Source organism: Pelophylax lessonae (assembly GCF_965119305.1).
Source record: "Pelophylax lessonae genome assembly, chromosome: 10".
Lineage (NCBI taxonomy): Eukaryota > Metazoa > Chordata > Amphibia > Anura > Ranidae > Pelophylax > Pelophylax lessonae.
The window spans coordinates 180,511,231-180,538,459 of record NC_138777.1 but is presented as its reverse complement, the minus strand read 5'-3'; the positions used below and the strand labels follow the sequence as shown (position 1 = coordinate 180,538,459).

Sequence of the window (27,229 nt, the reverse complement as noted above, 5' to 3'; positions counted from 1 at the left end):
ACAGACTAAGGCCCCTTTCACACAATCGGACAATTCAGGTTCGCCTGTCCATTTTTCAGACGGATTGATTTCAAATGGCACCCATACCTATTGTGACTTTAAAAATCAGCAAGTTTGAAAAGGTACCTGCACTACTTTAAAGCAACTTTTGAGGTGGCTTTGATCCAGAGAGTGTAAAGTTGGGTCAAAGTCGCATCAAAGTCACACACTTTGGATAGTTTAGAACCTACTGAAGAAGCCCAATGAGTGGGCGACATGCGTATAAGAGGGAGGGGCCGAGCCTGTGATGTCACGCAGCCACTAAGATCTGTGTGGAGTGGTGAGCAGACGAATGTGAACGTGATTACAAGCGCTTTTGATTTTACATTTTGTAAGTGTTTTTTTTATATGGGGGCTTTTGATAAACTTTGTTCAAATGGAGAGCACTATGTAGTATGCCTTTGTACTTGCATGAGGTTCGCATAGCACTAATAGGAGCTTGCAGAGCCGGATTCCAGGAGAGGAGGCCGTAGCAGGAGTGTCTATACAGTACAGTGGCGGCCCGCCCATAGAGGGCGCAGGGGCGCTGCCCCCCCCAAACGAGGCAGAAAAAAAAAATATTAAATAAAAAAAAAAAAAAGTAAAGTTTTCGCCCACTAGGGGCACCGGACTGTGTGCTGGGTATGGGGAGGGTGGGGTTTTTTTACCCCAACCTTGCCCGGCAGAGGCGCCGATTGGCGCTTTTCTGGGGGTGTGTCGGGGCGCAGAGCAATGCGCCCCGACACACCCCACTTTAACGATGATCGGGCTGTGATTGGTCCAGAGTCCAGCCTGGACCAATCACAGGAGGACATCGGACCTGGTGACGTGACGCCTGGGGGCGGTGCACCGCCCCGGCGTTACATTCACCTTCAGTTCCCGCCCGCTGGAGAAGAGGAGACAGGAGAGCCGCAGCTGCGCGTGATCGCACCGCATCCCGCCGCCGCCCCAGGCAGACTCAGAGCAGCACGCCGTCCATGACGAGGTAAGTGTCTACTTTGAATGGGGCACGCACGCTGATCTCTGCATTGGGGATGGGGACATCACATGTACACTGGTCACTGGCTGCATTGGAAGCACGCACGCTGATCTCTGCATTGGGGACATGTACGCTGGTCACTGGCTGCATTGGAGGCACGCACGCGGATCTCTGCATTGGGGACATGTACACTGGTCACTGGCTGCATTGGAGGCACGCACGCTGATCTCTGCATTGGGGACATGTATGCTGGTCATTGGCTGCATTGGAAGCATGCACGCTGATCTCTGCATTGGGGACATGTATACTGGTCATTGGCTGCATTGGAAGCACGCACATTGATCTCTGCATTGGGGACATGTACACTGGTCATTGGCTGCATTGGAGGCACGCACACTGATCTCTGCATTGGGGACATGTACACTGGTCACTGGCTGCATTGGGGGCACGCACGCTGATCTCTGCATTGGGGACATGTACGCTGGTCACTGCATTGGAAGCACGCACGCTGATCTCTGCATTGGGGACATGTATACTGGTCACTGTCTGCATTGGAAGCATGCACGCTGATCTCTGCATTGGGGACATATACGCTGGTCACTGGCTGCATTGGAGGCACGCACGCTGATCTCTGCATTGGGGACATGTACCCTGGTCACTGGCTGCATTGGAGGCACGCACGCTGATCTCTGCATTGGGGATATGTACACTGGTCACTGGCTGCATTGGGGGCAAGCACTCTGATCTCTGCATTGGGGACATGTATGCTGGTCACTGGCTGCATTGGAGGCACGCACGCTGATCTCTGCATTGGGGACATGTACGCTGGTCACTGGCTGCATTGGGGGCAGGCACGCTGATCTCTGCATTGGGGACATGTACACTGGTCACTGGCTGCATTGGAAGCACGCACGCTGATCTCTGCATTGGGGACATGTACGCTGGTCACTGTCTGCATTGGAAGCACGCACGCTGATCTCTGCATTGGGGACATGTACGCTGGTCACTGGCTGCATTGGAGGCACGCACGCTGATCTCTGCATTGGGGACATGTACGCTGGTCACTGGCTGCATTGGAAGCACGCACGCTGATCTCTGCATTGGGGACATGTACACTGGTCACTGGCTGCATTGGAAGCACGCACGCTGATCTCTGCATTGGGGACATGTACGCTGGTCACTGGCTGCATTGGAGGCACGCACGCTGATCTCTGTATTGGGGACATGTACACTGGTCACTGGCTGCATTGGAGGCACGCACGCTGATCTCTGCATTGGGGACATGTACACTGGTCACTGTCTGCATTGGAGGCACGCACGCTGATCTCTGCATTGGGGACATGTACACTGGTCACTGTCTGCATTGGAGGCACGCACGCTGATCTCTGCATTGGGGACATGTACACTGGTCACTGGCTGCATTGGAGGCACGCACGCTGATCTCTGCATTGGGGACATGTACACTGGTCACTGGCTGCATTGAAGGCACACATGCTGATCTCTGCTTTGGGGACATGTACGCTGGTCACTGCATTGGAGGCACGCTCGCTGATCTCTGCATTGGGGACATGTACACTGGTCACTGGCTGCATTGGAGGCATGCACGCTGATCTCTGGATTGGGGACATGTACACTGGTCACTGCATTGGAGGCACGCACGCTGATCTCTTCATTGGGGACATGTTCACTGGTCACTGGCTGCATTGGAGGCAAGTACGCTGATCTCTGCATTGGGGACATGTACACTGGTCACTGCATTGGAAGCACGCGCGCTGGTCTCTGCATTGGGGACATGTACGCTGGTCACTGCATTGGAGGCACGTGCGCTGATCTCTGAATTGGGGACATGTACACTGGTCACTGGCTGCATTGGAGGCACGCACGCTGATCTCTGCATTGGGGACATGTACACTGGTCACTGGCTGCAATGGAAGCACGCACGCTGATCTCTGCATTGGGGACATGTACACTGGTCACTGGCTGCATTGGAGGCACGCACGCGGATCTCTGCATTGGGGACATGTAAACTGGTCACTGGCTGCATTGGAGGCACGCACGCTGATCTCTGCATTTGGGACATGTACACTGGTCATTGGCTGCATTGGAAGCACGCACGCTGATCTCTGCATTGGGGACATGTACACTGGTCACTGGCTGCATTGGAGGCACGCACGCTGATCTCTGTATTGGGGACATGTACGCTGGTCACTGCATTGGGGACATGTACGCTGGTCACTGCATTGAGGACATCTATGCTGGTCACTGCATTGAAAGGGGGCATGTATACTGGTCACTACATTGAAGGGGGCATGTACTGTGGGGTTTGTGCTATGGGGCCTGTACTGTGGGGTTTGTGCTAGGGGGTCTGTACTGTGGGATTAGTGCTAGGTGGGCTGTACGGTGGGGTTTGTGCTAGGGGGTCTGTACTGTGGGATTAGTGCTAGGGGGCATGTACTGTGGGGTTTGTGCTAGGGGGTCTGTACTGTGGGATTAGTGCTAGGGGGCATGTACTGTGGGGTTTGTGCTGGGGGGGTCTGTACTGTGGGGTTTGTGCCACTCTCAGTCAGTGTATCCCATAATAGGGTGTCTCTCACAGTATATCCCATAATAGGGCTCCTGCTCCCTATTATGGGATATACTAGTACTGATGGACCCCTTAATATGTGATATATTGGGAGAATTTGTTCACGCAAGCAAAATACAGGGGACAAAATGGGTGGAGTCTATAAGGGGTGGGGCTTCTGAGAAATGGGAGGGGTCAAAATGGAAGGGCGGGGTCTTGCGCCCCCCCATTTTAAAACTTCACCATCCGCCACTGATACAGTATATAAAGCTGATTGATGTCATCTGTGAGGTGAGCAGGTTTTCCAGCCGCTGGTGGTGTGCACTTTTTGGTGTCATTAAGTGATTGAAGAACACTGCGGTGGATCCCTCTTTATATTGGATTTATTTTATTTTTTTTACACATGGACTTTGTTTTTTTTTTTTGGGGGGGGGGGGGGGGTAGTTTTATGTATTGTTGACTTAAAAGGACTTTGAAGACACACAACACACAAACTTTTATTATTTATTATCATTTTATTCTATTATTTTTCATGGTGATTTTTGGTTGCGCTGTACTGTAAGAATATTTAAATGCCTATAATACGTTTGGCTCGCAGAAATGCGGCATTTTCCGCAAAATGGTGACCAGGTGGACATGCACGTAGGAACAACGCAGGCACGCATTCAATGCATGTTGGTGCCAGGCGGGCTATTTAAGAAAGCTTTTGGTCATGCAACCACTTGAATACCAGGCACTTTACTCTCTTCATTTCCCAGACCAATTTTCAGCTTTCAGTGCTCTCACACTTTGAATGACAATTACACAGTCATGCTACACTGTACCCAAACACATTTTTTATACATTTTTTCACACAAATAGAGCTTTCTTTTGGTGGTATTTAATCACCACTGGGGGTTTTTTTTTGTGATATAAGCGAAAAAAGAGCAAACATTTTGAAAAAAAAAAAAACTTTTTTTCGTTTCTATTATAAAATTTTACAAATAAGTAATTTTTCTTCATACATTTGTGCCAAAATGTATACTGCTACAAACAGTATATTACCAAAAGTATTGGGGCGCCTGCCTTTACACGCACATGAACCTTAATGGCATCCCAGTCTTCGTTTGTAGGGTTCAATATTGAGTTGGCCCACTCTTTGCCGCTACAGCGGCTTCAACTCTTCTGGGAAAGCTGTCCACAAGGTTTAGGAGGTTTGTGAGGTCAGGTACTGATGTGGGTGAGAAGGCAGTCTCCGCTCTAATTTATCCTAAAGGTGTTCTATAGGGTTGAAGTCAGGACTCTGTGCAGGCCAGTCAAGTTCCTCTACCCCAAACTCGCTTATCCATGTCTTTATGGACCTTGCTTTGTGCACTGGTGCGCAGTCAGTCATGTTGGAACAGGAAGGGGCCATCTCAAAACTGTTCCCAAAAAGTTGTAAGCATGAAATTCTCCAAAATGTCTTGGTATGCTGACGCCTTAAGAGTTCCCTTCACTGGAACCAAGGGGGCCAAGCCCAACCCCTGAAACACAACCCTACACCATAACCCCCATCCACCGAATGATTTGGACCTGTGCACAAAGCAGGATCCATAAAGACATGAATGACCGAGTTCTGGGTGGAGGAACTTGACTGGCCTTCACAGAGTCCTGCCCTCAACCTGATAGAATACTTTTGAGATGCATTAGAGCAGTGACTGCAAGCCAAACCTTCATGTCCAACCTCATTAATGCACTTCTGGAAGAATGGTCAAACATTCCCATAGGCACACTCCTAAACCTTTTGGACAGCCTTCCCAGAAGAGTTGAAGCTGTTATAGCTGCAAAGGGTGGGCCAATTCAATATTGAATCCTACGGACTGGGATGCCATTAAAGTTCATGTGTGTGTACAGGCAGACATCCCAATACTTTTGATAATATAGTGTATGTAGGACCCTTCCAAATAGGCTGCTAGAAAAATTTGGTGAATTTAGTACTGTCTGACTCCACTGTAATCAGTGGAGCAGTTTGTGATTGTTTTGAGCTGTTCTGGGTTCTGCAGGCTGCAGGTTTGATTGCCATCCCCATCTACTGGAGGACTCCAGAATATACTGGGTTGGGAAAATGCAAATCAGCAGTCTATTTATGTTGTCCCAGCCAATCCCTAGGGTAGAGTGCCCAGTAGGTGGATGGAGAGTGCATAAATGGTATGGGGTCGGAGGCAGCCTTGTTCTTCTCCAGGAGGAGAAGTTCCCAGCCTGAAGAATTTCTGCCCTTCCAGACAGCCTATCTCAAAATTTGCCTGTGTTCACCGAGGTGCCAGCTTCTACTGAGCTGGGGGTCCTATTTTCTGAGAATTAATGCAGCTACACAAGAGATTTTACTGAGGATCCGGCCTGAAAGGTTCACCAAAGGAGATCCATGGGATATTGGAAGGAGGCATCCAAGTATTCAGGGACACTGTGGGTACAGAACTGTGGGCAGGATCCTGGTGACTGCAGCTGCTGCAATCCTTTGTGCATTAAGGTTAAAGCTTGCATGGCCTGGGACCAAAGGCAGACTGGGCCGAGGGGCAGGGTGGCAATGCCCCCCACGAGCCGATCTGATTCCCCTAGAAAAGGTTGCCGCAGCAGCAGCTCAGTCTAACTTACATAGTGACTCGGCCGGCCAAAGACCTGTTTGTTCCTCTGTCTGCTATAGTCTGTGCCATACTGGTTGCTAGGATCAACTAGTGACATAACAGTCCCGAGGAGGAAAGCGAGGCCGAGGAGAGGACCCAGCATGCAGAGCAGAGGAGGATCTTCCTTGTCCTCCTCCACGTCTCTTAGTGTCTGTTTAGTTCCACCCACCTCCTCCCTCCATCTTCTAATGTTCGGCTGTTGCGGAAGGGAACTGTCTGACTGTCACTGTGCCATGAAGGGGGTAAAACCTTCCGGAGGGTAAGAATTTATACTATGTGTAGGCTTGAACTCTAGTTAACCATACTCCTTCAAGCCAGCTCAATATTCAGCGCATTTTCACCACATTGTGCTCCCCATGTCTTTTCTAACCCTAGTTGTCCCTCATTCTCAAGTTCCAAAGTTGGGAGGTATGCCCTTGTACAACCTTGTTTAGCTAATCTGAATGTTTACATTCTATACCAGCTTGAGGCATCTTGCCTATGTATGTTTTGTAATAAAAACTGGGGTGTAATTGTGTATCTGTATGGGGGGAAGGCTGATAGACTGTAGTGACCCAGCACTGTGGTGGACATCTCCTTGTGCTGTGTGTGGGAAGCTGAGGAGTGGGAGCCTGCTATGCTGGGATTTGTAGTACCATAATGATTCTCTTGTCTCTCTCCCTCACTTGCTTTCTCTTTCTTTCCCCACTCTTTTGGTCCCCCCAAAAGTGTCAAAAATGTCAGTTAGGTGCCCGATCTGTCCGCCGCAATGTCGCAGTCCTGCTAAATATCACTGATCGCCACCAATACTAGTAAAAATAAATAAATAAAAATGACATAAATCTTTCCCCTAGTTTATAGACGCGATAACTTTTGAGTAAACCAATTAATATACACCTGTTGGAATTTATTTTACTAAAAATAGGTAGCAGAATACAAATTGGCCTAAATACCTGATGAAAAAATTTGATTTTTTAATTTTTTTTATTGGGAATGCTATATAGCAGAAAGTAAAAAATATTGTTTTTTTTCAGAATTATCGCTCTTTTTTTGTTTATAGTGCAAAAAAGAAAAAATGCAGAGGTGATCAAATACCACCAAAAGAAAGCTCTATTTGTGGGGAAAAAAAGGACATCAATTCTATTTGTCAGCTAAAGTAACGCAGTGCTGTATTGCAAAAAATGGCCTGGTCATTAGGAGGGTAAAACCTTCCGGTCCAGAAGAGGTTGAGGTTAACAACAGACAGCTGAAAAAACAAACAAACATTGCTCCGCCATCAACTAAGGCAAACCTCCGAATGTCTGGCTTGCCATTTGACAGTTCTTATATAGATAAGGGGTGGAGCCATTTGGCGACTGTCAAACGGCAAGTCAGACATTCATAAGTTTGGGGAGAGAGAGAGAGAGAGAGAATGTTCCACTGAGAGTAGAATCTAATTTTCTTACAAGGAATTTGCTACTGAAAAGGATGTTTAATGTTTAGATGTGTCAACACTTTTTTAGGTATGTATGTTTTTTTCAGATCTGTTAGACTGATAAAATTCATACAGTAACAAATATATTTTGTGTTTTTTTTTTTTTTTTTCATCAAGGAAATGTCATCCAGTTTATGATCCAATGAGAGCAGAAACCGATTTTCTGATAAGGAAGTTACAATAGACATGCAAAAGCTAAAATAATGTTTTTGTGTTTTGACAAGTTTTATCTTATTTTTAGGTATGCGAAAGAGGAGTATAATTCTAGGCTTCATCCTGGATGGGCAAAGCCCTAAAATTTGAAAAATACCCTAGGTCCTTTCCCTAGTGCCCTCAATACATTCTCGCGCTATCTTCACCCTCTTCCTGCAGGTTCTTGCTTGTCTCCTCCAACATCTACAGCCTCCAGTACGGTCTACAACCTAAGAATCTTGTGCCAGGCTGCCCAAGCTTGCCCACTAATGTCCAAATGTTTTGAACAGGACACACGCCTACTGCATAGGAACACTATAAAGCAGGCATGTCCAACCTGCGGCCCACTGCCCCCTGACAATTTTCTTTTTTTTGCTGGGGAGGAAGGAAGTTGAGTTGGGGGACGGCCACAGAGGCAGTCTCAGAGGGGATCTTCCACTACTTGTGTTAAATTAGTGCTGGGGGGGGGGCACGGCAGCACGGGAAACACGGCGGCGTTTTATTACTTATATACCTTAACTAATAGTATATATTTTATATGCGGCCCAAGAAAATTTCTCTACACTCAATGTGGCCCAGAGAAACCAAAAGGTTGGACACCTATGCTATAAAAGAAGGCTCTGCTCCATTAGGATAGTGATATTAACACTTAAACACTTTAAATAATGGTAACAATCAACAACACATATCCGTAAATCAAACAAAAAGTCCATTGCATATATACATAGTTACATAGTAGTTGAGGTTGAATAAAGACAATTGACCATCCAGTTCAACCTGTGTAGGTGTGTGTGGCTGTAATCATCTCTCATACCCCTGAATGTTCTGATCTTTGAGATGTACTTCCAAGAGTCTTTTGAAAGCAACCATACTACCCGCAGAAACCACCTCTTGTGGTAGAGAATTCCACCATCCTGTAGCCCTAACATAGGACTACAGGAAAATAAATATTTTCCTGAGCACCTTGCCTTTAAGTGACAGTGAAAGATATATCTTCAATAATTCCAGCCAGGTACTTCGCCACATGTATAAAAAAATGCTTATCCACCAAACATATGTGGCCATTAAAGGCCTGTCAAGCTTAACAGATGAGACTAGAAGTAAAGATGGGATGGATCCATAATCACCATGAGCTCCAGTGCAATTTCTCTCTCATCAAAGACAAAAGCCACAAGCCTAATAAAGTAATGTTTTCTAGTGTAATATATTTATTGAAATTAGAAATCATCTGAAAAAAAATGTACACTCACATTTAGACGGTGCCTGGGACACACCAACACAAACAGTCCTTATTTAGTACCAGTGCATCACCGCTCGCAACTCCAGAGACGACGTGCGTTCTATGGACCCGAAAATGATGTTAAGGACTACCTCGAAATTATGACAGCGGAACAGCCTCAATGCATTTTGCACAATGTGCTTTAGGAAGCTCCGATTTGGTTTGGCACCCCCTTATCACGTATATATTTTTTGTTTTTTAGATACACTTACTGCAGGAGCAACATCCCATGCAAGTTTATATAAGAGCAGGCATGAGCAGCTAGCACTAACTTTTTTTCCAGGCTGTAGATAGCAAGGTGGGTGGAAGGGAAGATCTGTTTAGCATAATTGGGGAGCTGGGGCTTTTTAAAAAAAAATTGAACGTGTATTTTGACCTTGGTAAGATAAAGATGGTTCAAACGTCAAATATGCTTCTTTGCTTTGGGCTGTAACTGCAGAGAAAACACTCTAAGAATTCATTTGCATAGTTTAATTCACTATCTTTTGAAGGGACTCTGGGAGTGAAAATTAAAAAAAAAACTGATGCAGGTATACAGTGCAAGTCACCCAGAGGTATCTGTAATTACCAGCAACAACCTCCAAAACCTTCCTGTCAAGGCTGAACCCCATGTCATTTAAACCAGTAAAGCTTTGGCACATTCTGCTAGTATTTACAGTGTAGTTTTTGGTGGGATTTTATCGGTGCCAAAACAAAAATATAACCAAAAACATTTAAATAAAATTAACACATTTTATTAATACATGATTAAAATTGTGTCCATACTTTTTTTTAGCAACTTGTCATTTGTAAGGTCATAGGAGATTTTCAGAGGCTGTGACGGTGTGGTATCTTTCCCGGCATGTTTCGCCACTAGGAGCTTCCTCAGGGGATTTATTGAGTAATCACTATTCAAAAGACAAGATATGCCATAATAATATAAAAAAATACAACATGGTCATAAGAAAGATAGAGACAGTTAGACATTTCTGATAGTGTGGAACCTTTTCTACATTCTGCTGATTGATATTAGCTCATAGTAACAAATAGTAACTTGTCAAATATGAATAGGATGGAGCTCATTGCCAAGATCCAACACTACCATGAAGTTCTTGAGCATGTTGGTCAGAAAACTCAGGATTTGGTCATGACAGGAAGGTTTGGGAGGTTGCTGCAAGTTTGTGTAGCTTCCTCTTCTGCCGCCATTTTATATCTGCAGCAGGCCCTCTCTCTTACCAACCTGACAAAGTTTCTTCAATGGGAAATAAACTATCGTTTTTTTTTGGAATCCTCTACTGGGCTTTTTTTTTAACTGTATTTTCTGGCTAGAGTGCAATAAAATGAAATTTCTATTTTACTCCAAATGCCAATGAGTGCTTCATAATATTTTAAAGAGTAAAAGAAAACAGATCTAGTTGAATTGAAAAGTGTGATTTCAAATTATTATTATTATTATTAACTATCAGACATGCAAAAAGGCTATAGACTTTTTTTTAGCAAATTTTAAGATTTTTTAGACCATACAACAGTTACATAAATGGTTAAAACTGTTATTATCAGTGTGTACACTATCAATATTAGACGGTCCACCAGGTTGGCTGCCAAGGTACACTGTAACTTGGCAATGTTTTCCTTTTTAGTGTCTATCAGTGATTTGTGGATCTTCAAAATGGCTAACAGCAGCCTCTTTAGGAGTTTTACTTCTGTAGGTATGTTCAACTCTCTCCCTGTATCCCTGTTCTTATCCATAAGCTCTAAGTATATTTTTCCCTTTTTCTGAAGGTCACCTGGAATAAGGAAAATGATTCAATTAGGAGTTATTTCTCATGACAGCTCATGTTTTTTTTTTTATAAGGAGAATCACCAATTACAAACTCTTATTGTGCCTGCATGTTTAAAAGCAGGTCATTCTTATCCATAGGAGACTATAAAATACAGTTATAAAGGCAACTGAGATTTATTAACTATATCATTTCTAATAAATAGGACAATTTTACATTCTTTTCTCAGGAGAATCCAGAAGGTTACAATTTGTTAATACAGTGCATCCATAAAGTGTTCACAGCACTTAATTTTTTCCACATTTTGTTATGTTACAGCCTTATTTCAAAATGGATTAATTGAATTATGTTCCTCAAAAATCTACGAACAATACCCCATAATGGCAATGTGACAGAAGTTTGTTTGAAATCTTTGCAAATGTATTACAAATAAAAAAGAAAAAAATCCCATGTGCATAAGTACTTACAGCCCTTGCCATGACACTCAAAATTGAGCTCAGGTGCATCCTGTTTCCACTGATCATTCTTGAGATGTTTCTACAACTTGATTGGAGTCCACCTGTGTTAAATTTAGTCTATATAATGTCCCACAGTTAACAGTGCATGTCAGAGGACAAACTAAGCCATGAAGCTCAAGAAATTGTCTGTAGACCTATCGAGGCACTGATCTGGGGAAGTGTCGAGAAAAATTTCTGCAGCATTGAAGGTCCCAATGAGCACAGTGACCTCCATCATCCTTTAATGGAAGAATTAAAAAGGCGAGGGGGAATTGGGACTTTGTATGAGGCTCATAAAGTCATGTGCCTCCATTTTTCTTTATGCTTAAATGGAAGAAGTTTGGAACCAGCAGGACTCTTCCGTCCAGCCAAACTGAGTGATGGGGGGGGAGAAGGGCCTTAGGGATGTGACAAAGAACGCAATGGTCACTCTGACAGAGCTCTAGTGATTCTCTGTAGAGTAAGGAGAACCTTTCAGAAGAACAACCATGTCTGCAGCACTCTACTAATCAGGCCTGTATGGTAGAATGGCCAGACGGAAGCCACTCCTCAGTAAAAGGCACATGGCATCCTGCCTGGTGTTTGCCAAAAGGCACCTGAAGGATTCTCAGATGATGAGAAACAAAATTCTCTGGTCTGATGAAACAAAGATTGACCTCTTTGGCCTGAATGACAAGCATCATGTCTGGAGGAAACCAGGCACCGCTCATCACCTGGCCAATATCATCTCTACAGTGAAGCATGGTAGTGCAACATCATGCTGTAGGGATGTTTTTCAGCAGCAGCAACTGGTAGACTAGTCAGGATTGAGGGGAAGATGAATGCAGCAATATACAGAGACATCCTTGATGAAAACCTGCTCGGGACCTCAGACTGGGGGCGAAGGTTCATCTTCCAACAGGACAATGGCTCTAAGCACACAGCCAAGATAACAAAGGAGGAACTCTGTAAATGTCCTTGAGTGGCCAAGCCAGAGCCCAGACCTTTACCCAATTAAACATCTCTGGAGATATCTGAAAATGGCTGTGTATCGACACTCCCCATCCAACTTGATGGAGCTTGAGAGGTTCTGCAAAGAAGAATAGGAAAAACTTCCCAAAAATAGGTGTGCCATGCTTGTAGAATAATACTCAAAAAGACATGAGGCTGTAACTGGTGCCAAAGGTGCTTCAACAAAGTATTGAGCAAAGGCAGTGAATACTTTTGTACAATACATGGGATTTATTTCATTTTTTTATTTTTAATACATTTGCAAAGATTTCAAACAAACTTCTTTCACATTGTCATTATGGGGTATTGTTTGTAAAATATTGAGGAAAATATTGAATTTAATCCATTTTGGAATAAGGATGTAAGATAACAAAAATGTGGAAAATGTGAAGCGCTGTGAATACTTTCCGGATGCACTATATGCCTATTTATCTTATTAACCACTTATCCTCAAGTGACAAGTACCTGGGTTCAATGAAGATTCCACAATATGATAATTGTCCGGCAACTTTAATGAAAAACACATGGAGGCAGTAAAAATTTTTATCAGCACTAATGCACAATAGGAGAGAAGAATTCCTATGTCATCCTTGCAGTATGCAATATGATAGTGCTTCTATTCTGCTGACTTGCTTTACACTGTAGGCACAAGATACTGTAAGCCTGCGGTCACACCAGGTACGATTTAAAGTAGTGCGACTTAAAGTCTGACTTCAACACTTCTTCAGCACTACTTCTGTGAGATTTGTAATGATTTGATATGACTTCAGTGCTACTTCAGTGAGAGGGGCTGTCCATGTCACATTGCGAAACAGTGATGTTATGGAAAAAACTTAACCTAGCAAAGGGTTAATATTTTACTTCTTTCAGGGCTCAAGTAGTGCTGATATAGACACAGACAAAGTTTGCAGCATGATTTACATTATAGTCTATAGCAGTGAAATTGTGCTGAAGTCCTGAAAAAGTAATACATAAACTACTTCTCAAATCGTACTACTTGAAATTGTATATATTAAGACACTGCCATAGAAACACATTAGATGCTACTTCAGGTACGATTTGTAATTCGTATGTCGTGCTGGTACTGGTGTGACCGAGGGCTAAATGCTGGGAAGCTATCCAGGTGAAAATGAGTGGAGGCAGCATTGTGAGCATTGTCAATCATTGAGCAATATGATATCCCTGGTAGAGGTCTTCCTAGCAAAGAAAACACTGCTGATTACCTTCATGTGCCACACTGTTCTATTCAGGCTCATTTCTGTTTGGAGCACAGAATTAAAAGAAGTTGCATAAATATTATTAAAAATGATATATGATTTTTTTGAATATTACCAATGACATGCAAAAAAATGTAGAAATTACTATTCTTTCATACATTGGTATCGCTTGAATAATTTCAATTGCTTCAGCAATTTAGGTGAAATTGCTTTGTTATAATAATAACATAGAAGCATAGTAATATAGCAGTAATTATTGTACATCAGTACATTGGAGCCCACTGCCTACAAAAAGGTACAAAAATGGGGGAACGGTAAAAGAAGGGGGGATTCTACAATATGTACCCATAGCTACCAAGGAACCTATGTACAAGTCTATTACATCATGTGTTTTCGATATTATGCTCTGTACTGTACCATGATCTGCCAATACTATATGCATGTACTATGCAATTGATGCAATGTTACACAAGTTTATATGTAATAATAAACCTGTTTTATTTTTTATCAATGTTCTCTAAACAATTATTACCAACTGCATGTCCTCACACTTCATTTAAAGTCCCATTTTCCCCCCTTCTTTTACCGTTCCCCCATTTTTGTACCTTTTTGTAGGCAGTGGGCTCCAATGTACTGATGTACAATAATTACTGCTATATTACTATGCTTCTATGTTATTATTATCTCCGTACAAGCCCACTGCCTGATGTATTATATTTATTTATTGCTTTGTTATGATATTCCCCTCATATTCAACATGAATAGGGATGGAGGCATCTTGCCCCTATTAGGTAGAGCCTCATTTAAAGTCCCACCTTCTGAACCTCGGTTCGATTCTTTGTTTAATTTAGGTGAAATGAAACAAAAGCCTCTCACAATACTGCCCACTTGCCCAGCCAAAAAAACTCTAGCAAGTGCTATTACCCAGCTCATGCCTCCAATGTGTAAGGGCAGAGGGTCTTGGGAGTAGTGGTGTGGCAGGATTTACCTAAATTTACAGGAAGATAGATAAGCCATCCTGCTAACCGCTGCCGCTTTATAACAATATACATTTTGAACACCCTTAAGTGGTCAGCACATTGCTGGGGGAGCATGATGCGGGGTTTCTTTCCATCAGTGCTTCTTTCTCTGATTCTTTATAGAAGTGATATGCACTTTAAACTCTGCACTTCAGCGATTTCACAAAGCGAACACACATTACAAACTACACTGAAAAGCACCAAACAGACTGCAGGTGACCCTATCTTTCTATTTAGCTCTCCTTCCACTCTGTAACATGTGCTCTTTACCACTCCTTCTGGCAGTTGTGCCCTCTCTCCTCAAACATTCTTACCTTTGATCCCACAGCTTATATATATCACCCTGCCTTCTGTCTTCTCCCTATTACTGCTACTCCCAATTTTTGCTCATTCTACATCCATATACTGAGAAAACCTCCAGAACTCTGGGACATGTCCCTTTTATATAAATCACACTCCCACATTACCTCCCTCACACTCAGGCTTCTCCTAACCTCTGGTGACATGTCCCCAAACCCTGGGCCTCCATCATCTGTCTTTGCCTGATGCTCCCAACTCCCTACACCCTCTGGCAGCAGCCGCAACCACAGAACTTAGTCTATATTCCTCTTCTTCTCAAAACCAGTCTCCCCTTTCTCCTGTGCCCTCTGGAATGCCTGCTCTGTCTGTAACAAACTCACAGCCCTCCAAGACCTCTTTATCACAAATTCCCTTAACCTTCTTGCCAATACCAAAACCTGGGTTCAAAAATCCGACACTACTTCTCCTGCTTACCCTTCCCATGGTGGCCTTCTCTGAATTCACTCCCCCAGACCAAGATGGAAGGGAGGTGGAGTGGGCATACTTCTAGTCCCATGCAGCACCTATTAGGTACCTTACCCACCTCCCTCTCTGACATTCTCCTCTTTTGATGCACATTGTATTCATCTATTTTCTCCTGTTTCTCTAAAAAATGCTGTCATCTACCAGCCCCCTGAATTGATATCAACCTTTCTGGATGACTTCTCTGCCTGGCTACCCTACTTTCTCTCTTCTGAAATCCCCACAATCATTCTCAGCGACTTCAACATCCCTCTTAATGTTATTACTACTACTACGTCTAAACCTCAGTCTCTTGACCTGAAGAAAAGGATAAAGGTTTCGACTCACTCAAATGGCAACACTCTTGATCTTATCTTCTCCTATCTGTGCACTCTGTTCAACCTCTCTAACAATCCTCTCCCACTCCCTGATCACCAATTTATTAGTATAACTCTGTCCCCGTCTTCCACCTCCTCTCCCACCAACTGTCTAACAGTTACCCGTAGAAACCTTTGCAACCTCAACCCTTCTCCTCTCTACTCTGCTACTGACCAACTCTATGACAAAATCTCACCCCTGTCCTGCCCCAACCTAACCACTTTAGTCTACAACAGTCTACAGTCATCCTCCCTAGACAGGCTCGCCCCCTCACTACACGTAGAATCAGGCCACGACCGCTACAACCCTGGCAAACAGACAAAACAGAGAACAGAGAAAACTTAGCCACACTCTTGAGCATCTGTGGCAGAAGACTAAGTCACAGGAAAACTTCAACTAACATAAATCTGCCCTCCTAAAATACTATTCCTGCCTCCACACTGCCAAACTGACCTATTATATTACTCTTATTAACACATTATTATGCAGTCCCCATCAACTCTTCTCTACCTTTAACACTCTACTCTGTCCTCCACTACCTCCCCCCACTAACTCCATCACTGCCCAGGAAATTGCCAATCACTTCTAAAATATGATTGATACAATTTGTGAGGAGATCACCAATTTGCAGAAACCTTCCCCCACAGGTACAATCATTGCTTCCCTCATTCAACCCTACTAGTAATAACAAGATTGCTAAACTCTTTTCTAACACCCATCTAACCACCTGCCCCTGGATCCTGCTCCCTCACAAATGCTATGCTCACCCTCTGACTCTATTCTACACTCTCTAACTCACATCTTCAATCTCTCCCTCCTTTCTGGCATCTTCCCCAACTCTCTAAAACTTGCGTTAGTCACCCCTATCCTTAAAAAGCCCTCACTAGACCCCACAAATCTTAACATCCTACACCCCATCTCTTTACTCTCCTTCTCCTCCAAACTCCTTGAAAGACTGGTCTGCAAGCAACTGAGTGACCATTTAACTATGAACAAACTTCTGGATTCCCTTCAGTCTGGATTTCGCCCTCAACACTCCATGGAAACCGCTCTCCTTAAACTCACAAACAACCTACTAATAGCAAAAACCAATGGCCACTATTCTGTACTTCTTCTCCTGGAACTCTCTGCTGCCTTTGATACAGTGGACCACCCCCTCCTCCTCAAAAAACTCCACTCCTTTGGTCTCCATGACTGTACTTTTCCATGGTTCTCATCCCCACCGCTTCTTTGGTGTCACTTACAACTCTACTTCCTTCTCTCCTCTTCTTTTCTCTGTCAGGGTCCCCCAAAGTTTTGTTCTTGGACCTTTTCTTTTCTCAATCTACACCTCCTCCCTGGGTCAGTTAATTGCTTCCCATTGGCTTTCAATGTCATCTCTACGCTGATGACACCCAAATCTACCTCTCCACCCCCCTTCACTCCATCTGTCTCCTTATGCATCACCAACAGACATAACAGCCTGGGTGTCACATCACTTCCCAAAACTCAACCTATCCAAAACAGAGCTCATGATATTTCCTCCTCCACGAGCCACTTCAGCTGATTTCTCTGTCAAAATCAACGGCTCAACCATCAACCCACCCCCCATGCCAAGGTCCTAGGTGTAATTCTGGACTCTGAACTATCCTTGTGCCCCCACATCCAATCGCTGTCCAAAGCTTGCCGCCTCAACCTCTGCAACATCTCCAAGATAGGCCACTTTCTAAACAATGTTACCACAAAGCTTCTAATCCACTCCCTGGTCATCTCTCGTCTCGACTACTGCAACTCCCTCCTCATTGGCCTACCTCTAAATAGGCTATCCCCCCTTCAGTCCATCATGAACGCTGCTGCCAGGCTCATCCACCTTACAAACTGCTCAACGTCTGCTACCCCTCTGCCAATCCCTCCATTGGCTGCCACTCAACCAACAAATTAAATTCAAAATACTAAAAGTAACTTACAAAGCCTTCCTCAACCTGGCCACCAGCTACATCACTAACCTGGTCTCAATATACCAACCAAATCGTCCTCTTCGCTCCTCCCAAGACCTCCTGCTCTCTAGCCCCCCTGTCACCTCATCCCATGCTTGCCTCCAGGATTTCTTCTGGGCCTCTCCCATCCTCTGCAATACTCTACCCAATCTGTCCGACTATCTCCTACTTTGTCTACTTCAGATGATCACTGAAAACTCATCTCTTCAGAGAAGCCACTCTGGCCCCCACCTAACACTTGTACATTTATTTCTCCATCAGCACATCCCACACAGTTATTACCTCTTATATCTCTTGACCCTCCTTCTTAGACTGTAAGCTCTAACGAGCAGGGCCCTCTGATTCCTATTGTATTAAAGTGTATTGTATTTGTAATGTCTACCCTCAAGTTGTAAATCGCTGCATAAACTGTCGGCGCTATATAAATCCTGTATAATAATATTAATTTGAATTAAAGCCCTTGTGAATAAAAAAAAATATTGAATCGAATCGCAATGAATATCAAAAAAATAAGAATATCCACATAATCAGCTTGACCAGATTTTAATGCTCATGCATAGTCTGGACCTAGGATGCTGAGGTTCCACAAGATTTGAAGATTAAGGGGCACATTTTTAAAGCAGTGGTTTGAATTTCACCAAATATTTGCTACCAGTTAATTAATAGCCATGTATCTGAATGATTTACCTGCAGTGAATGTTTGGTTATTGTCAGATTCACTGCTTCATAATTATACCCCTCTGTTAATTGCGCCCCTTATAAGGTCCTTGCATTTTATCTGCATTTGGTCAGTTGATAACCTTGCATTGTTTCCAATAAAATCTTTATGCTGATAACACGCAGATCTGTCTGTCCACTTCTCAGCTAGGTCATTCAGTCTTTGATTCAGTATCAGTATGAACGTCACACCACTTCCTAAAACTTAATCTTTCACAAAGTGATCTCATACTATTTCCTCCCCCAGTGCACTCTCCCTCAACTTTTCCATAATGATCAATAGAAAAACTTTCCTACATCTTTCTGTTTCCCTATGTCAGGGTACTAGGTGTAATCCTGTACTCTGACCTCTCCCTTCAGCCTTACATTTAATCACTTTCCAAATCTTACCACTTTCTAGAATAGGCCCCTTCTTAAACTAATGACACCACCAGGCTACTAATTCACTCACTTGTTATCTATTTCCATGACTATCGCAACTCCATTTTCATTTGTCAACCTTTAAACAAGCTACTTACCCCCTCTTCCCCACTCATTCTATCACAAATGTTGCTACTGGGCTCTTCACCTTACCAACTGCCACCCCCTTCTGCCAATCCACTGACTTCCAATTGCCTGACAAAAAAAAACCCTCTCAAACTTTCCCAAAATAATCACCAAACCATCTTTTTTTTGCTTCACCCAAGACCTAGCACCCTCTTCCCCTCCCCTCATGCTTGCCTCCAGGACTTCTCCAGAACCTCTTCCTGGAACTCCCTACCTCATCCAGTATTGTTATCTCCTTCTCTTTCTGCCTTTAGGCGATCCTTGGAAGTTCAATTTCTGGGATGCCTATCCTGCCACTACCCAACAACTTTCTACATCTACTTATCCCTTAGACGCATTACCTTTTGTATCAATTGTTCCTCTGTTTTGGATGGTAAGTTTTCATAAACAGAGCCCTGCGTAATGCCAAACTTAACCCTCTCAATCAACATTAACTATTTTTAAGCCTTATACTGCTAGCACTGGTAAATATATAGGAAAGTATATGATATTTACTTGTTTTAAACTTTTCTCCAGTTACTGCCTGGATTCCATGCCTAGGCAAATTATATTATACATCCCAGGAGTCTTCTGAGGGGGAAGAAGGGGTTTTTCTCGGCTAAACACGCCCTCCTGCCTGCTAGGAGCAGAGCTAGGAGCAGATGAATTCCAGAACGTAAATGCTACATTAATCTTCTGCCCTGACTCAAGATGGTCACGACCAGAAATGCTAGGGTTTTTTCTATGTGATTTCTCAGCAGAGTAAAGTATTGAACTATGGATGGATGGGTGAGTTTGCCTTGAATATTAAAAATGAATTAAACAGCATTTTAGGTTTGTGGGTGCTAAGATGCAGTGAAGTTCCGCTTTAACGTGTTGTCTTAAATTGTATTGTAACTATTGTCTCATTTTTTTTTTATAAATTGTTGCACAAAATATTGGCACTATATAAATTCTGAATAATAATAATAGTTAGGTACCATGCCAAGTTCACTTTAATACCTGGAACAAAAAGCTACTTTTTCTCAAAAGCTCTGGCTTTTTGCTGAGTGCCTTGTGTAACTTGAAAAAAAACATTCAATTATGCAATTACCAGCTAGAGGTCAAAAAGTCATGCTTTGGACATCACCTACCTCTTTCACATTACTATTGGTTGCTAAATGTGATAGGTGACCCCGCTGATTAAGGCCTTTTATTGGAACTTAATAGGAAAAGCATGTAGTGATTTTAAATAATGCAACTCACACTGTGCATTTATCTGCAATTAGGTGCATTCCATTTAGCTGCATTTTTTTTTTTTTTTTTTTAAATTTGACAATTTTTATTGTTTTTTTTTTTTTTTTTACAGATACAAACCAATTAAACCATAAAAAAATAATACATACATCAGGATAAACAACAAGAAAAGAGAAAAAAAAAAAACCCAACACCCCCCAAACTCAGCATATCACACTTGTGGCAAATCCAAGCACACCCACAAAAAAAAAAAAAGCCCCACTAAAGAATAATCTAAACAAACATGCACATGTTCAAATAATCCCCCCATGAAAGGGGGTAATAAATAAATTGAGAAGACCCTTCCTTGGGATTTAGTGCAAAATGTGTCTTTCCCCCTAATGGAAATATCGTGTATTTAGAGGCATTAGCCAGACCTTGTAAGACCCCCTAGGATCTTACATAAAGAGAAAAAAAAAAAAAACCCCTTGAAAAATTTGACAACATAAAAGGGTAAGGGTCGGGAGGGGAGGAGGGCACATACCCATGCAACGCAAAATCTACACCTCAATAGAATTGGAGTACACCTCTGACCCAGTGAAAGATACCCACGGCAGCCACCGAGCTATAGTCACCTCCTCTGAATTTTTTAACACTGATGTCAGTTCCTCCATCTTATCAATCTCTTTAACTTTTTTGAACCACATTTTCAGAGAGGGAGTCTGAGTTTGTCTCCATAAAATAGGTATGCATTCCTTCGCAGCATTTAAGAGTCTAAGTGTCAGAGATTTTATATATTTTTTTGATGATCCCTTTGTAAGATGCAGAAGACATAGAGCGGGATCATCCTGTATCTCTACCTCTGTCAACTGTTTAATTATTACAGCGATTTTCATCCAAAATACCCTTATCAGGGGACTTGACCAGAAGATATGGACCATAGTCCCTACTTCCGTTAGCTGCATTTAAAGAAATTAGAATTCTATCTATCCAAAGGAAGAATAGGTATTCAGAATGCAACTAAACTCACATAAACACAAGCATGAGTAAACTCAGGTAAAAGCAAGTATAAACACAGGAGAACTTTATCTGGAAAGCAGAAGGTGGATGTACAGGAAGTGATGTAATATCCACAATGGGGATATAGACCATAAACATCACTTTTCCCATTGGCCTTTCCCACTTGATAAAAATGATCCTTAGATTTTTTTTTAAATAAATCCAACTTGTACTCACCGTTTTCTTGAGTTCCAATGCTGGCCACATCTATAAGAAGGGTTCTTTTAAAACACAGAAGATATGAAAAACGGTTTAGTAGTATGCTTTTTACCCAATGCGGGACGTTTCCTTGTACTTTATACAGTTTTAGAATGTAGGTGGCTCCAATGGATCCAACTATACTGCAAAGCATGGTGGCCATACAAACACAGCAGAATATACCTAGGAGAAAGCATTCTACTTTTAAAAAATAAAGCAAACAAAAAAGTACTCAAATGAAGAATAATTTGTGGATTGATATGACTCACCAAAGCCTTAAGTAGAACTATAGGCAAAACTTTTTTTTTTTTTTTCATTCTGGATAAAGTAAGGGAGAGTTATAACCCCTGTCAGATTTTGCCATCTGTGTCCAATTGCAAAGATTTCCCTTCACTTCCTGTCCCATAGCCAAACATGAAGTGAAAGGAAATCCCTGCAAATTACGGGAATTCCTTAGGGACCCCCAAGTCACCAGAACTGTCCCTATTGGAAGATTTCCTCTATATTACTTTTCTGGGGACAACCCAATATTTGGGATTTTCTTTTACTTTCACTTTCTATGAAATGGTAAACAGGACAAATAGAGAGGGTGAATCTCCCTAATGGAGATACAGACAGCAATAAAGACTGACAAGAGTTCTTATCCCTCTGCACTCTATCCAAAACTAAAAAAATAAGTTTTGTCTTTAGGTATACTTTACCATGTGTTAAAGCAGACCTTCCATTAACCTCGCCACCACAAACACAATTAGCTGCAAAAAAAACCTTTAAAAATAATGATGTAAATACTTATCTCAGTTCCAACTTTCAATGTTGTTGGGAGCAGGTTGCCTACCTTAAGTAAATTTATGGACAGTTTGTAAAAATTAGTGATTTTTTACAAATGTCTGTAAATATCCGGGGCTGATAATTTGTCATGTTGTGTTGTCTTTACAGTGTTAGTGTAAACCAGGCAAATTACTTGATATGGGTATTGTTATGTGGTGAAAAGACAGACTAACCTTGTTACCATAAGATAGAGGATTGGGTGGCCTTGAAATGCATAGCTCCGCCCCCTGACATCCAGATGACATCACTTCCGGTGTACCCAGCACCGCACAAGAAGCTCCCCACCATCCTGTTGGTTTCCACTTCCTCATCTAAGCTGTCATCCAGTCTAATGTCCGGACTTTCCAGGCTGCATTTTGTAGGAAGAGGCTCTCCATCGTAGATGCATAAGCCAATCGGATTACAGATTACATACAAAAAGTGCCATTTCTTTTTCCCATGTGAGTTGCAAATTTACAAGTATTTCTCAATACTAATAATACTGCACTTAGTTTGGTGCCCCTCGGTGTGCTCTCTTGGTTCTTCTGGTGTATCCACCCACCCAGCACTCCTATCTTGGTCTGAGGTTCCTTGCTGTTGTATAACTGACCTTTGGAATCCCTTAATACGTGATGAGCCTGATTTTAACTGTCACTGTGTGAGTTGTCATTTGTCTTTTCACCACAATAAATCTGCAAAGAGGAACTGAAGCTTCCTCTGTAAATTGTACTTGTAGGTAAGCCTATGATAAGACTTACCTATAGGTACTGTAAATATCTCCTAAACATGCACCGTTTAGGAGATATTTAATTTGCATGTAGCCAGTGACATCACTGGTGCATGCGCTCTGAAGGAAGGGCTGCCCCGTGCTGTTCCTTCAGAGCCCTGTGCCGTGAATGGCGGTTCCTGCGTGCATGCGCGGGAACAGACGTCATTTCGGCCCTGGCCATTCAGATGGCCGGAGGACGCAAACCCGGAAGGAAGACGAGTGAACATGTGGGCTGTGTCAGCAGTGTGTGAGCGCCGCTGCAAGGGCTTCATTCTAAGGAAAGCACTTCATAATGAGCTAGTATGCGATGCATACTAGCTCATTATGCCTTTGTCCTTCAGATTTTTATCTGTCAGTAAATGTTCCATGTTTTATCAGTAAAAAATGCTGTGGGAGGTTGGCAACACTGGCTGGGAGGCGCAAGTATTGTCCCACTGCCTTGTGGGATACTGTACATGAGACACAGTGATGTCATCTGCGCCTCCAGGAAGTGTCAGAAGACAGGAACAAGGTGTTTTTTTAAATTTTTGGTTTTTCTTAACTTATTTTTGCAGCTCTCATGTAGGTTGTGACTATTTGCAATACAGTGGGATAACAAAATGTTGCAGGAGGCATGGCTTTCAACATTGTCACTGCTTATATACAAGCCCATAATCTGTCAATCAGTACCTGGCCACACCTAGTCCTGCCCAATTTTTTCTTGATTGGTAACACCGCCTCGTTTGCGGAACCCTCCCACTGTGAGCTGCAGTGTTTGGGAGGTGCATGTGAGGCACAAAGGAAGAACTTAGTTGGCTCAAGCAAAGAAGGTAAAGGACAAGTTTTTTGTTTGCTTTATGAGGCGTGTGCGTCATATAGCAAATTGCTTTGTTTAAATTGTCATACACTGGTCTATAACCACTTGCCGACCGCCTGCCGCTTATATACTGCGGAAGGCTGGCTCGGCTGTGCAAATCGACGTATGGGTATGCCAGTTCGCGGGAGCAGTGCTTGGGGGTGAGCACTAGGCAGCAGGGATGCTGATCCACCTGGTCGGCACCCACGATCACTCCCCGCTGAGAGAGAAGCTGTTGTAAACACAGCTGACCCTTCTTTTCTCTGAAATTATCACAGAGCGCCTGTGATCCTTCTATATAGGATCACAGGTCTCTGTGGTCATTTCACAAGCCCAACCCCCATACAGTTAGAAAACACTCCCCCAGGCTCACACTTAACCCTTTTATCATCACTGTGTTAACCCCTTCCCTGTCAGTGTCATTATTACAGTAAAAGTGCATATTTTTAGCACTGATCACTGTAGTAATGTCACTGGTCCCCCCAAAAGTGTCAAAAATGTCAATTAGGGATCCGATCTGTCCACCGTAATGTCGCAGTCCCGCTAAAAATCGCAGATCGCCACCATTACTAGTAAAAAATAAATTAATTAATTAATAAAAATGACATAAATCTTTCCCCTAGTTTGTAGACGCGATAAAGTTTGTGCAAACCAATCAAAATACACTTATTGCGATTTTTTTTTTACCAACAATATGTAGCAGAATACAAATTGGCCTAAAAGGATGAAAATTTTTTATTTTTATTTTTATTTTTTTTTTGGGAATGTTATATAACAGAATGTGAAAAATATTGTTTTGTTTTTTTCAGAATTGTCAGTCTTTTTTTGTTTAAAGCGCAAAAAATAAAAATAGCACAGGTGATTAAATACCACCAAAAGAAAGCTTCATTTGTGGGGAAAAAAGGACATCAATTTTATTTGGGTACAGCATCGCACGACCGCACAATTTTCCATTAAAGTAACGCAGTGCCGAATCGCAAAAAAATGGCCTGGTCATTAAGGGGGCAAATCTTTCCGGTCCAGAACTGGTTAAGTAAACTTTCAGACAACAAAGAAATCTATATTGGGTAATTCGGATCAAACAAGGCTTTCTTTTGGCAATACTGTCTTGCCAAAATTATTCAATTTTTAATGCAGTCTATGAAATTGGTCCTCTACCATGTGATCACTGTGATTCATCACATCAATCACAGTACTAAACAAAGGTTGCATGAACACTTATGCACTTTTTGTGTTTGTTAAAATTAGAAATAGCTTAAGAACAGATGGTGCAATGTGGTGAGATCTTTGAAGCATTATATCAGAGCTGCATATGGAGGAAGGTTTATGGTGCCAAGGAAAATAACTTTTATTGAGGCGACGAGTAGTAATAGCTCTATTTAAAGGGTAAGGCGCATATTGACCTTACTTTTAGTGGGTTAATATCTTGAGGAAAGTGGTTTGGCTTGAAGGTGGTGGATACACTGGTTGATGGTGATTTACTAGATAATAGTTCTGCACACTATTTGGGAATTCCTGCAGTGAAAGCAATAATGGACTTTACATACTACTAATATTCACAGAAGAAGAGGAGTGTTCAAGTATTCTTTTTTTGGCTGGTTTCATTGACTGGGTGATGTGTTAGGAATGAAGGAAGCCCCATCGTTTGATGGAAATTAAAATCATCAACCTACAGAAGGCTGAATTTAAAGACACCCCGAAAATCCATTTTGCTGAAATTTCATTGCAGCAACTCACAAATGATACTCAGTAGTTTGTATAGCCCCATGGGCTTGTATGCATGCCTGAGAATGTTGTAGCATGCTCCTAATGAGATGATGGATGGTTGCCTGGGGTATTTCCTCCTGGATCTGGACCAGGGCATCACTGGGCTCCTGAACAGACTGAGGTGCAACCTGGCGGCGTCGGATGGTTTGAAACATTATGTTTCAAAGGTGTTCTATTGGATTTAGATCAGGCAAGCTTGGGGGCCACTCAATGGTATAAATTCCTTCATCCTCCAGGATCTGGCTACATACTCTTGCCACATGAGGCAGGGCAGTGTCATTCACCCAGGACCCACTGCACCAGCGTAGGGTCTAACAATGGATCCAAGGATTTCATCCCAATACCTAATGGCAGTCAGGGTGCCATTGTCTAGCCTGCAGACATCCCTCCATGGATATTGCTCCCCAGACCATCACTGACCCACCACCAAACCGGTCATGCTAAACGATGTTACAGGCAGCATAATGTTCTCCATGGCTTCTCCAGACCCTTTCCTGTCTGTCACATATGCTCAGGGTGAACCTGCTCTCATCTGTGAAAAGCACAGGGTGCCAGTGGCGGACCTGACAATTCTGGTGCTCAATGGCAAATGCCAATCGAGTGCTGGGCAGTGAGTACAGGGCCCAGTAGATGACGACAGGCCCTCAGGCCACCCTCATGAAGTCTGTTTCTGATTGTTTGGTCAGAGACATTCTTACCAGTGGCCTGCTGGAGGTCATTTTGTAGGGCTCTGGCAGTGCTCATCCTGTTCCTCCTTGCAAAAAGGAGCAGATACCGGTCCTGCTGATGGCCCCTTCCACGCTAGGCAGTCCTCAGTGATGTTTAGAATGGTGTTGTCATAATGACATCAGTGCGATTTTCTGCAGCCTTTCACTTTGTGCCTACTTCTTACAGGATGGTAAGTTTATGTGGGCAGTGTGATCCATGATGGCTGTTGGAATTAGGGATTGCAGATGTTAAAAATAAATGTAAGATAAGGAATCTGCTATCGCTATTTCCAACAGCCATCATGGATTACACTGACCACATAAACTTACCATCCTGTAAAAAGTAAGCACAAAGTGAAACTCTGTAGAAAATGGCACTGAAGTCATTATGACAACACCGTTCTAAACATCACTGAGAATTGCCTAGCCAAGGTCAAGAGGTAAGGGACCCTGCTTGTTACATGACTGGCTTGAAGGCATCTGGAAAAGTAGTTCAAGATTGTCATCAGGACATAAAGCTGCAGACTGGATCGTGCCAGCATGCTAGAGGTATTACCTCATATGTGTGGAGAGTTATGGCCGGAATACACGATAAGAAAATCGGCCGAAAATTTCCGTTCAGTGAAGGTTCGGCCGATATTCTACTCGTTAATGCCCAGCCATCAGTGACCGATATCGATATTGTGAACGAAAAATCCCATTTGAAAAAACCAAAAAATTCTGTCGTCTCATTTGCGAACGAACGATATTCTATACGTTGGTGTTAAGGTCGTTCATTTAAAATCTGTAGAACATCATCACGCATGCACTGTTTCGATGGTCGGCGGTCAAACGGTCAGGCAATATTCGGCCTGTGTATGTTGGCAACG

The 27,229-nt window shown here is 42.9% G+C and overlaps 1 protein-coding gene across 1 annotated transcript in view; it reads right to left on the bottom strand.

Annotated features, from left to right (window-relative positions):
- Positions 1 to 10,605: 10,605 nt before the first annotated feature.
- The window catches only part of LOC309565542 (5-hydroxytryptamine receptor 3A-like), a gene marked incomplete at both ends in the record, with an annotated part of 97,818 nt that continues 81,194 nt past the window's right edge, over positions 10,606 to 27,229 (bottom strand). Inside the window, 2 exons of the mRNA XM_082270500.1 lie at positions 10,606 to 10,889; positions 21,455 to 21,658. Coding sequence (XP_082126626.1) covers positions 10,606 to 10,889; positions 21,455 to 21,658 — 488 coding nt within the window. The remainder of the gene's footprint in view (positions 10,890 to 21,454; positions 21,659 to 27,229) is intronic.